The following is a 12,858-nucleotide window of genomic DNA, read 5'->3' on the forward strand; positions in this document are numbered from 1 at the left end:
TGGTGCTCATGAGATTCTGCAGTTAAAAGTTATAGCTTATTCCACTGTGCTACAACACTAATCCCTGGGCTTATAGGTTTTTAAAACACAGTGCCACTTCTGATCATTTAGCACTGAAGTTAAGTCTTGCTTTATTTTATTTACTAATAAAATAATTTATTATTTACTAATAAAAATAAGTTATTCCTGGTGCAGCAGCCTAGCAGCTAAGGTCTTTGCCTTGCATGCGCCGGAATTTCATATGGGCACCAGTTCTAATTCTAGTGGCCCTGCTTCCCATCCAGCTCCAGCCTGTGCCCTGGGAAAGCAGTGGAGGACTGCCCAAAGCCTTGGGACACTGCACCTGTGTGGGAGACCCAGAGGAAGCTCTTGGCTCCTGGCTTTGGATCGGTGCAGCAGTCACTTGGGGAGTGAATTAATGAATGGAAGATCTTTCTCTCTGTATCTCCTTCTCTCTATAAATCTGTCTTTCCAAAAAAAATAAAATAAATCTTTAAAAAAAATGAGTTATTCTACCACCTCCTGGCAAATAAAAATGCTCCTTTTTCTCTCCATATGTTCCTCTGTCTATATGCACTTTTGTCCTCTTATCCAGTACTGATATTCCTGCTTCTGATAACCATTTAAAAATTATAGTATGGCATTCAATAAATCATTAAATAATTTTAAATGTCATAAGTCATTGAACATTTAGAAATACTTCTTGATAAAATGTGTAAACATAGCATAGAACAAAACTACAATGAAACATAACATCATGGAAAACAGATAGAAAGGAAATAAACATTTTTTTAAAGATTTATTTATTTTTATTGGAAAAGCAGATTTACAGAGAGTAGGAGAATGGAGAGGAAGATCTTTCATCCACTGGTTCACTCACCAAGTGGCTGCAATGGCCAAAGCTGAGCTGATCTGAAGCCAGGAGCCAGGAGCTTCCTCTGGGTCTCCCATGAGGGTGCAGGGTCCCAAGGCTTTGGGTCGGCCTCAGCTGCTTTCCCAGCCCACAAGCAAGGAACTGGATGGGAAGTGGAGCATCTGGGACACAAACTGGGTGCCTATATGGGATCCCGGTGGTTACGAGGTAAGGATTTAGCCACTAGGTTATTGCACCAGGCCTGAAAATAAGCATTTTTAATAGCAATTATCTCTGGATAGTGGGGTTAGAGATGGTTTTTAGTTTTTCCTTTTTGTATCTTCTAAGTTTTTTCCCCACAAACGTTAATTTACTTCTGTTGTCAAAATGATTTATATGTTACTAATGTTTTTCTTAAAATAAATGCTATTTTGTGTTTATAATAGGCCAGAAGAATTAGCACTTGTTAAATACCTGCTGCTGTGTACCCAGCATGTTCCTATTGTTATCGTGTTTGATGCACAAAATAAATGTGACATGTTATCCAGGTTTCACAGATGATAAAGTAATGGGAATAGTAGGTAGTTTACTCAGTCTTATTCAGGAAAGTCAGTGGTCTATTCAGTTTAAAAACTGTGATAACTTAAGCCAACTTGGCTAAAACTTTTAAGTAGTTCACTCTCTAGACAGCGAAATTGTCATATAGATGGAGAGTTACAAAGAACGTGATCATTGTTGTTCTGTAGTTGTGTATATGTACCAGTTCCTGGAAAACACAGGAAAGCTTTACAGAGTGAGTGGCACTTTGACTTCTTCTTTGAGGGGGAAGAATGTTGGGCAGAAACCGCATTTGCAACATTAGGCAGGCATAGAAGAAATCACATATTGAGCACCTGCTCGTGAATTAGTGAATGTTGACCACACACCTGCAGGGAGCTGTGAGCAGGAAGTTGGTTCTGTTAGGGGAGCCAGATCGTAGATGTCATTACACGTCATGAGAAAAAACTGAGACCACATCCCGTTGAGCAAAGGTTTTTAAACCTTTTCAGTGATATGTGCTTAGTTTAGAAAATGGGACAGTCATCTGATGCAGTAGTGACGACACTGCCTGGGTCACCTGCATCCCGTATCCATGTTCTGGCTCTGCTTCCCATCCAGCTTCCTGTTCATGCTCACCCTGCAGACAGCAGATGCAATCCTGACACCCACATGGCAAACCTGGCTGAGGTTCCTGCTTGTTGCTTTCTGCTCAGCCCAGCTCATGTAGGCATTTGCAACTGAACCAGTGGTTGAAAGATGCCTTTATCTGTGTCATTCTGCCTTTCAAATAAAACGAAAATTAATAAGTGAAAATTTGAAAATAAAGGCATACTTCTCCATCTGAGCTGTAGGTCAAGAACACAGTGGTATTTCTTTGCTGTTAGTTTTTTTGGCCCTCGAGAAGAACCAAATGCATAGTATTTGTGTTCAGAAGACATGTGAAAGCACACATAAACAAGAGAGTTTGGAGACTTTATATTTTGCAAAACTGAAAAAAAAAAAACCCTGCTCTTATAAAAGGTAATAACTGTGGTTTGAAACTTTTGCTGGTGACTTTTTAATTTTTAATTTTGTTTTCCAGTGTGAGATCCCTATCTCTAAAATCTTGAATGACTTTCCCACTCCTATATTTTATGATGTATACCTTGAATATAGTGATGACAATCAGCAGCAGCATATCTGGGCTGTGCCTGTGTTAAATCTGAATCTCCAGCACAATAAAATGTTTGTGAACCAAGGTGAGACCTGCAGACATAGCATTCTTTCTCTTAGCTGAAAGCAATCAGTAAGATAACCAACATGATAAATCAAAGTCACTGCTTGTAAAAAAGGTCATAGTCATGGACTCTCTGCAACTATAAGGATTATACAGTATGTTGAAAACAATAAAATTGTGTTTTAGACTCTTTTTTACAATTAGATTTTCAGGAATATTATTCAGAAGTATTGCTAAGACTATAGCCAGAGAAAAATCATTAGAGCTGCAAATAAGGACTTTTAGCTTATTCATGATCATCTTTTCAGAGAAATTAATTTTGCTGCTGTTATTTACGTTTTAAAAGCACATTTTAAAGATAATTTGCAAGTAAAATCCTTCCAAATGGATTGAATACTTCAATGAGCAAACATTCAGATGAGTTGTAGATGGCCATTTCCAGGAATGTCTTAGAGGCCCAGCTCTTTGCAATGATCTTATCTAAACAAAATTGTAACTTGGTTTTTATTTGTTCAGCTATCTTTTTAAAAGGCATATGTACAATTTGAATTCTTTTAACTCCATTCTTTTTTAATAACAAAAGACAGTAATTCTGGCAAGTGGCTTCTGACACGACGCATTTTCTTAGTGGATGCAGTAAGTGGACGAGAAAATGACTTGGGCAGTCTACCAAGAGTCGTTCGAATTGCTACTCAGATATCACTGAGGTAAACGATTGGCTAATGAGTAAATGAGACTAAAAATATTTGGGCAAATGTTTCAAAGCAAGTGTTTACTAATTGTCATGTGAGAATAATTTATGTAAGACTTTTGAGATAACTGTGTAGATTGATATAAATCAACAAAATTGAGGAGTAAGGAGAGGGATTTTTATCTGAAGAGTCTAAGAAGTATGTTGAGAATTCATCCTTGGGGGCCCTGTGTGGTAGCCTAGTCCTTGCCTTGAACATGCCAGGATCCTGTGTGGGTGTTGGTTTTAATCCTTTCCCGGAGGCTCCACTTCCCATCCAGCTCCCTGATTGTGGCCTGGGAAAGCAGTGTCTCTTTCTCTCTGTAAATCCAACTTTTTCAATAAAAATAAATAAATAAATCTTAAAAAAAAAATGAAGGATTCTCCCTGTTGAATTAGGATTAAGAAATGTGGTGGAGGAGGATAGCAGTGAGCTGCTGTGGGCATTTTGGAAGCAGCCTGCGAGGTAACTGTGACTAGGTCCACCTCCGCATCCTCATTTCCTGTAATGGCTGTTGTAGGCTGACCCAGAGATCAAGACCTCCGTCTTCCTAGGATACGCGGAATACGACACTACCACAGAGTGATGCCATGCAGCTTGTATTTCTGTGTATTTTATTCATCTCTAAGATCTTAACTGACTTCACTCTGGTATTTTGTGATGTGCATTAGATTTTAAAGATTTATTCATTTTTATTGGAAAAGTAGGTTTTACAGAGAGGAGGAGAAGCAGAGAGAGTGTGTCATCTGTTGGTTCACTCCCCAAATGGCCGCAAGAGTCAGACCTGAGTCAATCTGAAGCCAGGAACTGTTAACCTCCTCTGGGCCTTCCATGTGGGTGCAGGGTTCCAAAGCTTTGGGTGATATCCTGCTGGTTTCCCAGGCCGCAAGCCCGGAGCTGGATGGGAAGTGGAGCAGCCAGGACATGAATAGGTGCCCATGTGGGATATTAGTGCTTGCAGACACAGGATGAGCTATTTGAGCCATTGCCGTGGCCCCAACGTTGGCATTTTAAAGCATTGCATGTACACACAGTTTTTTCCACTGCTATTTCGTTTTAATTCACCGAATAGTCTCACAAGTTAGACAGTAGGGAAGCTTGGTCATTTGTCTTGCTGATATCCAAATGTACTGCATTTTTAGCATTTTTTCAAGATGCCAATGTAGTATCACTAATAGAAATAAAATTGGAACTATTTAGGCTTTATTTTTTCCTTAATGAAGTCATGCTGTCCTCTAATTAATTGATACTTCCCCTTTTAAGTGTATAAACTGTACAATGCTAAGGCACTGAACTTGGGAAAATGTCCCCCACTCTCTTTCGTAAACATTCTAGATCTAACACATTTTTAAAGGAATTCATCTTTCTCTTAAAAAATAAGGAAGTTCTTTATCTTTCGTTAGCCATTATATAGAGCTTTTCCTGCATCTTTCTCAGAGGTAATTCATAACGGTTCAGTGGCTTTACTTGTAAGCTTCATAAGACTTGAATTAAAAAGTTTCTAATTTGTCTCAGAAGGTGTTTGAATATTACATTTTTACCAGCTAAGGTTAACTTGTAGTACTACCATTAATTTATATTTGGCCTTCTCCCTAGTTCATAATAACTGTTTGGTTCTGAGATCATCAAGATAATCTATGTTAAATTAAAAAAGAAATTAGCAATTATAATTACCTTGATGTATTTAAATAGTAGAAGGTTAAACTTGTAACTATTACCAAAGTGCTAAACCACTGTGATAATATGAGAGAAAATGGTGGGGGAAGAAAACGGGGAGGATGAAAGGAGAGGGAAGGGGAGGAATCTCTATATCTATAAAACTGTATCGTGGGAAATAATAACAAAAATAAAACATTAAAAAAAGAAAGTCTTAAATTACTGCAAAAAAATGTATACCTAAGAACCTTGATACATTTATAACTATATTTGTAAACATTTTTCTCTAAATAGCATCAACCTTGTACCCAATACAAAGAATGGAAACATCTACCCTCCCTTAATCACCATTGCGTACAGGGACATCGACACCAAAGACGCCAACAGCCAGTCTGTGAAGGTGAGTTCTTTACCAGCCACTGTCTTTATACCTATAAGTATACAAATTATTTATATTTACACAGTTTACTGCCAAAAGACAGTCTGTTTTTAAGAAATTCTTCATCATCCGTGCTTAACTTTTTTTTAATTAATGCTGGAAAGAGGTCATTTATTAGAGATTTTAATATTTTTTTAAAGATTTATTTACTTTTATTTGAAAGGGAGATATACAGAGAGGAGGAAAGACAGAGAGGAAGATCTTCTGTCCGATCATTTACTCCTCAAGCGGCCACAACGGCTGGAGCTGAGCCAGTCCAAAGCCAGGAGCCAGGAGCTCCTCCAAGTCTCCCATGCGGGTGCAGAGTCCCAAGGCCTTGGGCCGTCCTTGACTGCTTTCCCAGGCCACGAGCAGGGAGCTGGATGGGAAGCAGGGCCATCGGGTCTAGAACCGGTGCCCATATGGGATCCCAGCGCGTGCAAGGCGAGGACCTTAATCATTATACCAACGCGCAGGGCCCAAGATTTTAAAGATTAAAAAAGCAGGAGTGAAGTTCTTTAGTAGAAGGCTTACCAAGAGTTGGCCATCACTCTTAAGGGCCTTCTGGGGTGCTGAGATGCGTAGCCTGTGTTCCTCTACGCTGCGCTTCTTTTTAAGTTCTGTGTCCAGGAATTCAGACTTTACAATGGACAGTGTGGCATGGTGGGTTAAGCTGCCATCTCTTAGGACTACTGCAACGTGTCTAGGATCTGGTTCCTGCTGCTCCTCACTTCCATCCCAGCTTTGTGCTGTGCGGTCTGAAAGGAAGTGAATAATGGAGCAAGTATGTGGGTTTGTGTTAACCATGTGGAAGTTGTAGAGTTCCTAGCTGCTGGCTCCTGGCTTCATCTTGATCGCCACCTATTGTAGGCACTCAGGGAGTGAGGCATCCATGGGAAATCTGTCTCTCTGGCCATTCCTGTCTCTGTTATTCTGCAGTAACTAACTTTTTTTTTAATTTTTAATTTTTTTAAAGATTTATTTTTATTATTTTTTTTATTGGAAAGGTGGATATACAGAGAGGAGAGGCAGAGAGGAAGATCTTCCGTCCGATGATTCACTCCCCAAGTGAGCACAATGGCCGATACTATGCCAATCCAAAGCCAGGAGCCTCTTCCAGGTCTCCTACGCGAGTGCAGGGTCCCAAAGCTTTGGGCCGTCCTCGACTGCTTTCCCAGGCCACAGGCAGGGAGCTGGAAGGGAAGCGGGGCTGCCTGCACCCATATGGGATCCAAGCGGGGCTGCCGGGATAGAACCGGCGCCCATATGGGATCCCGGGCGTGCAAGGCGAGGACCTTAACCACTGCGCCACCGCGCCGGGCCCTGCAGTAACTAACTCTTAAAAAACAGTTCTACAGCAATTTTGCTCTCATCCACAGCAAATAACTTGGTTTTCTAGTTTGGTAGACAGATCAGGGTAACTTAATATAAGGAATTCTCCTGATTTTCTTTGTAACACTTCAGAGTCTCATTACTTGTTACTTTTCCTGGGAAACAAGGTTCCCTCATCTTTTAATCTAATCATCTGTGAGTACTTGCAGTGCTTTCCCCAGCATTCCTCTCCTCACCCTTTGTTTTTGCTAGTTCCTTTCTTTTACCTATAAAAAAAAAATCACAGGAGAGGGCCAGCATTGTGATACAGCTGGCTGCTTAAACCACCGCATGCCGTTCTGGTGTTTCATGTAAGCACTGGTTCAAGTCCTTGCTCATCTACTTCTGATCCAGTTCTCTGCTGAAGGACCTAGGAAAGCAGCAGAGGATGGCCTAGGTCCAAGTCCCCTCCAGCCATGTGGGAGATTTGGGGGGAGTTCCAGTTTCCTGACTGCTACCTGGCTTAGCCCTGGCCATCGAAGCTACATGGGAGTGGACCAGGGGGTGGAGGATTTCTTCCTTTCTTTTTATTTTTTTTGTTAAGATTTGTCTATTTTAATTGGAAAGGATGATATACAGAGAGGAGAAAAGACAGAGAGGAAGATTTTCCATCCAATGTTTCGCTCCCCAAGTGGCTGCAACGGCTGGAGCTGAGCCAATCCGAAACCAGGAGCCAGGAGTTCTTCTGGGTCTCCCACACGGGTGCAGGGTCCCAAGACTTTGGGCTGTCCTCCACTGCTTTCCCAGGCCACAAGCAGGGAGCGGGATGGGAAGCAGGGCCGTCGGGATTAGAACCGGCGCCCATATGGGGTCCTGGGCGTGCAAAGTGAGGACTTTAATTACTACACTATTGTGCCCATGAGGATTCCTCTCTAATTATACCTTTTAAGTAAGTAAATCTTAATTTAAAAAATCTCAGGTTGCTTCATATTACAAAGTTACAAGAACTTACCAAGCAGTAATATCTTTCCTCAATTCTCTCAGCTCCTCAGCTTGTCATCAGATTGCTTTCATTTGTAGCTAATCAGTTACTCTCCTTGGGTGTTTTCCGTCTGGCTCTTGCCATTTTATTTCTTCAAAACCTCTTTAAGACAGACAGCAATGAATCCCACCTATACTGGCTACAGTTTTCGTTAAGATTTATTTTTAAATTTTTATTAGAAGGTCAGATTTATAGAAAGGAGAGACAAAAAGATCTTCCACTTGCTAGTTCATTCCCCAAGTGGCTAAAATGGCAGGAGCTGAGTCAATCCAAAGCCAGGAGCTTATTCCAGGTCTGTCATATGGGTGCAGACTCCCAGGGCTTTGGGCTCCTTGTCTGCTTTCCCAGGCCACTAATAGGGAGCTAGATGGGAAGTGGAGCAGCCAGGACATGAACATACCCATATGGAATCCTTGTGCTTGCAAGGCAAGGTCTTTTGCCGCTAGGCTACTGTGCTGGGCTCAATGGCTTCATTTTTAGAAAAAAAAATTACTTTTTGAAATACAGAGTCATAGAGACAAGGAGAGATAGAGATAAAGAGAGATCTTTCATATGCCGGTTCACTCCCCAATGTCTCACTGGCTATGGCTGAACTAGGCTGAAGCCGGGAGCCTAGAATTCCATCAGATCTCCCATGTGGGAGGCAGGTATCCAACTACTTGGGCCATCCGTTCCTTCAGTGCTTCCCCACACACAGTAGCAGGGGGATGCATCAGAAGCAGAGCAGCCAGGACTTGAACCAGTGCTGATATGGGATGCCAGGCCTCTCAGCTGGTGACTTGATGTGCTGTGCCACAATACAGGACCCATGGTTTTTCCTGTAATTGACATTTATGCAGCACTTGGCACTGTACTAGAGACCTCCTGTTTCTAGAAACTCCCTATCCTGTGGCTCAGGTTAAATTTAGGTATTTTGCCTCTCCTTGCTCTCATAGTCCCGATGTTTCCTTTCTTTGTCTCCATTTGATGTTATCCCTCTGATTCTTGTTCAAGTTTGTGACTAATCTGGCACCTTAGAATGTGCTTGTTTGGTTCTTTGCGTAAGTGGCACTGTCTGTCGCAGGTGATGGCTTCAAGGTTACTTGGGGAGCTGGGGTGCTCGCTGCCCAGGCCCTGAGGGCCCGTGCACTCCATGGGGCAGCTGCCGTACGCTCCATGGCTTCTGGAGGTGGTGTCCTGACCGCTGAGGAGCAGGCCACCGGGCTAGAGCGGGAGATCATGATGGCTGCATGGAAGGGCCTGAACCCCTACAACTTGTTACCCCAAAGGCAGCTTCTGGCACCAAGGAAGACCCTAATTTAGTCCCTTCCATCACCAACAAGCAGATAGTGGGCTGCATTTGTGAAGAGGACAACAGTGCTGTCATCTGGTCCTGGCTGCACATAGGTGAGGCCCAGCGATGCCCTAGCTATGGAACCCACTATAAGCTGGTGCCTCACCAGCTGGCCCACTGAGTCCCTGCACTCACTGAATCAAAATGCGCTGTAAAGTTTCTTCTTCCAATAAAGGTTAGCCATTGTGTTGGCACCTCCTCAAAAAAAAAAAAATGTGCTTGTTTATCCAGTTGCCAAATTCTTGATAACCAATCCTGAGTTATAGAAAATGAAACATTAGTTTGAGTGTAACTACTGTTAATGAGCCTAATTTACCTCCAAATGAACTTTCCTCCTTTAATGTATGTTCACAAAAGATATTTAAAGTAGCACAAATAATTCTTAACAGCACATCTCTGTTATATGTAAGCAAGAGTCAAATCTAGTGATTCTGAGAAATGATAAGGCATTTATGATACAACCCAGCTATACTTGTTTTTTTATATTATATATAATAAAATGAGCTGTGGTATATATAATTTTAGTATGGCTAATTTGTTTTGTTTTTAATACCAGGTTTCTTTCTCAGTCACATATGAAATGAATCAAGGAGAAGCACATGTCCAAACAGATGTGAGTTATTGAAACTCAAACTCAAAATATTTACAAGTATATTTTTAATAGAAAGGTTAACATCAGTTATAAAATGTGATTTCTGTTTTGTAGATTGCCCTGGGTGTGTTGGGTGGACTGGCTGTTCTGGCATCTCTTTTGAAGACAGCAGGATGGAAGAGACGCATTGGTAGTCCCATGATTGACTTACAGGTATGATGGTCTAAGTGCCTAAGGTATCCTCAGAAAGTTCATAGAAAATACATACTAATCAAAGAGAACTATACAGAAGTACCATTTTTTTTTACAGCCAGTAGAATTTTTTGGAAAGAAAAGATTTCATTTTTTTTTTTTTATTTGAAAAGCAGAATTAGATACAGAGAAAATCTCTTTCACCCAACTGACCTTTTAGAGAACTGATTCTGGGGCCAGTGTTGTGGCCTAGTGGATAAAGCCTATGATAGTGACATTCTGTATCGGTCCCAGTTCATGTTCCGACTGCTCTACTTCTGATTCTGTTGCCTGCTTATGGCTTGGGCAAAGCAACAGAAGATGGCCCCTTACAACCACTTGGGAGGCCCAGCGATGACTCCTGGCTCCTGGCTTCAGCCTGCCCCAGTGCTGCCTGTTGTGGCTATCTGGAGAGTGAACCAGCAGATGGAAGACCTCTCTTGGGAAGTGATGGGGAAGGAGAGAGGAGAGGGGAGGAAAGGGGAAAGAGGAAAACTAACTGGTGTTGGGGAGGGTAGATTAGGATAGGAGTTCCAGCTGTGGGGAAATAAAGCCACAATTTCAGCTTTTTCTTGTTTTTAATTTTATTTTTAATGATGTTTACATAGTTAATTACAGTAAAAAGGGTCGAGATAGAAAGGGGAGAGATAAGGGGACAAGCCACACCCAGCCTGCCAACTGCCTCAGTATCTGGGGACGGGGAATGGCCACCCGATGTGATGCCAGGGTCCCTGGTGGTGGAGCATGCTCCGAGGGATCTGCTTTGTCTGCTTTGGTGGTTTCAGTAGTTTGATAGTTTGAAATGCTGTTTATTGTGCCAATTCAAAGATGAGAAAATCCTTTCCATATCCTTTGGCTGGCATAGTTCACCTTAGATTCTCCATTTGCCCAGATATTTGCTGCCAACATATACCTGGGGGTAGTTGACCAATCTGTTGGCTTCCTACCTGTATTTTGGTACCAGATGTCTTCTGCAGGCTCTAATGGACTGCCATGTCCTCCACGTGCATCTGGGGATGCTGTCCATTGCTGTCCCCCCTGAGGAGGCCCAGCTTTGACACATGGCACTCTACAGTCAGACCATAGTTCCTGTGATTCTCCCCATAGCTGGAGTTTTGAGTCCATCGGTTCAGATGGGGTATTCCCAAAGAAACCTTGATTAAAGTGATCCCAGAACTTATTCTTGTGTGTGCTTATCAGAATGGAGTACGGCTCTGTCCATCATCCACATCAGCCTATGCACACACTAATAGGTGCAATCACTGGGTCAGTTCTGTCTCCAGCCCCATCTGTTACACAAACCAATGATAGTGTGACTTAGCTAACCCTGCCCACCACATCCATGGCCATCATGTATACCAGTGGGAGAGATCCCCAATAAGCCCCATTAGGCCCCTTCCCAGTCCTGCTTCCTGTGTTTGTCAGTTTGTGTAGCAGACTGGTCCAGTCTTTCCCACATCCCATTCAACTCTCATACATGTCAATGGCCATTGAAACCTAGTTCAGCCCAACTAACCCCACTATCCAGCCCATGTTCATGACAGCATGTGCCACTACCAACAGGCCCACACCTAGCCCTGGTTCCCTTGCTCACCAGTGGGGGTTGTAACCGCTCAGACAGGTTCCCACAGTTTCCATACTGGATCCACTTTCCAGGTGGTTCTGCAGTCTAGCTTGACAAGACTGGCACTTGCCAGCAAATGCCACAGTAAAGCCCAACCAGCCTGCACTTACTCTGGCGTATGCATGCACCAATGGATACAATTGGTTAACGCAGCCTGACTTTCCCCCAACCTAGCTTAACGTAGGCCAGCACATGTTGTTGCCATGTCCAGCTTCGTCCACTCGCATCCTTGTTCTCACACTCACCAGTGGGAGCAGTAGCCCAGCAGAGGAGTCCTCTGCAGCCTCCCTACCAGGCTCACAACCTACCCGCAGCCCAGGTCCACATGTGTTGATGGGTCCTGCGGCCCAGTTTGGCATGGCCTATCTCACTTTGGCATTTGCTGGTGGGTAATGACCCCTGGCTTGGTCCTGCCTGTCCCCAGTTCCACCTCATGCTGGTGGATGCTGCAGCCTAGTCCAGCCCCGACATGCTTCAGTTCCAGCCCTAATGTGAACTGGATCATGTTGTATCCCAACCTGGGCTGTCCTGCAGCCCTTCTTCTTTTTCAGATCTGCTAGTGGGTGTTATGAACTGGCCCAGCTTGGCCCACCCCCAGACCTGACCCACACGTATGCCTGCATACGTATAACCTCTCCTGGCCTGGGCTGCTCCCAACATTGGTTCTTGCATTCACTTGCAGAGATGCATCCTGACAAAGGAGTGCCCCAAGTTCCACTATCAGTTTTCTTTCCAGTGGCAGATCTCACACACACCAATGGGTCCTTGGCACAGACTGACTTAGTCTGCCTTTTGTCCTGGCAGGAACAGTGGCCTGGCTCAACTGGCTCACACTCATTCTTTTCTTTTCTTTTAATTAATTAATGAATTTATTTTTGACAATCTTGACATAATTAGGGTAAAAAGGTTCAAGCACTACAGGAAGATGGGCAAGACAATTAGTTCCGTATTATTTCCTTAATATATCTGATGTAAAAGGGGATTTTAAGGGAGAAGCCCCACCCAGTCTCCCATCCACTCCAAGTCCCAGATGTGGGGCATGCTCCAAGGGTCTTGCTCAACTGGTTTTGATAGTTCAGCAGTTCCGGATTGCTGTCAATCTCGCCACTCCAAACACGATGAGGTGGTTGGAGAATCCACTGATTGACATAGTCCATCATAGAGTCTCCATTTGCCCAGCATTTTCATTGCCAACATATAGCTGAGGTGGTTGATTGACCCACTCTATCCTCTGTCTTTTCTTGGTTAGGGTTCTGAGTCTGGAAGCTCGATTGGGGAGATCCCCACAGCAACTTTGTCTGAGGTGTTCCC

The 12,858-nt window shown here is 43.1% G+C and overlaps 1 protein-coding gene and 1 pseudogene across 2 annotated transcripts in view; both read left to right on the forward strand.

Moving 5' to 3' along the window:
• TMEM67 (transmembrane protein 67) overlaps positions 1-12,858 on the forward strand; it is a 56,360-nt gene that overhangs the window by 19,312 nt on the left and 24,190 nt on the right. For both annotated transcript variants that reach the window (XM_040993350.1, XM_040993358.1), the window contains exons 12-16: positions 2,475-2,631; positions 3,193-3,316; positions 5,291-5,396; positions 9,657-9,713; positions 9,807-9,905. In XM_040993350.1, coding sequence (XP_040849284.1) covers positions 2,475-2,631; positions 3,193-3,316; positions 5,291-5,396; positions 9,657-9,713; positions 9,807-9,905 — 543 coding nt within the window. The remainder of the gene's footprint in view (positions 1-2,474; positions 2,632-3,192; positions 3,317-5,290; positions 5,397-9,656; positions 9,714-9,806; positions 9,906-12,858) is intronic.
• Positions 8,834-9,309, forward strand: LOC121164964 (annotated as a pseudogene).

This window comes from Ochotona curzoniae, unplaced genomic scaffold (assembly GCF_017591425.1).
Source record: "Ochotona curzoniae isolate NIBS_2020 unplaced genomic scaffold, NIBS_Ocur_1.0 contig_1071, whole genome shotgun sequence".
Classification (NCBI taxonomy): Eukaryota; Metazoa; Chordata; class Mammalia; order Lagomorpha; family Ochotonidae; genus Ochotona; species Ochotona curzoniae.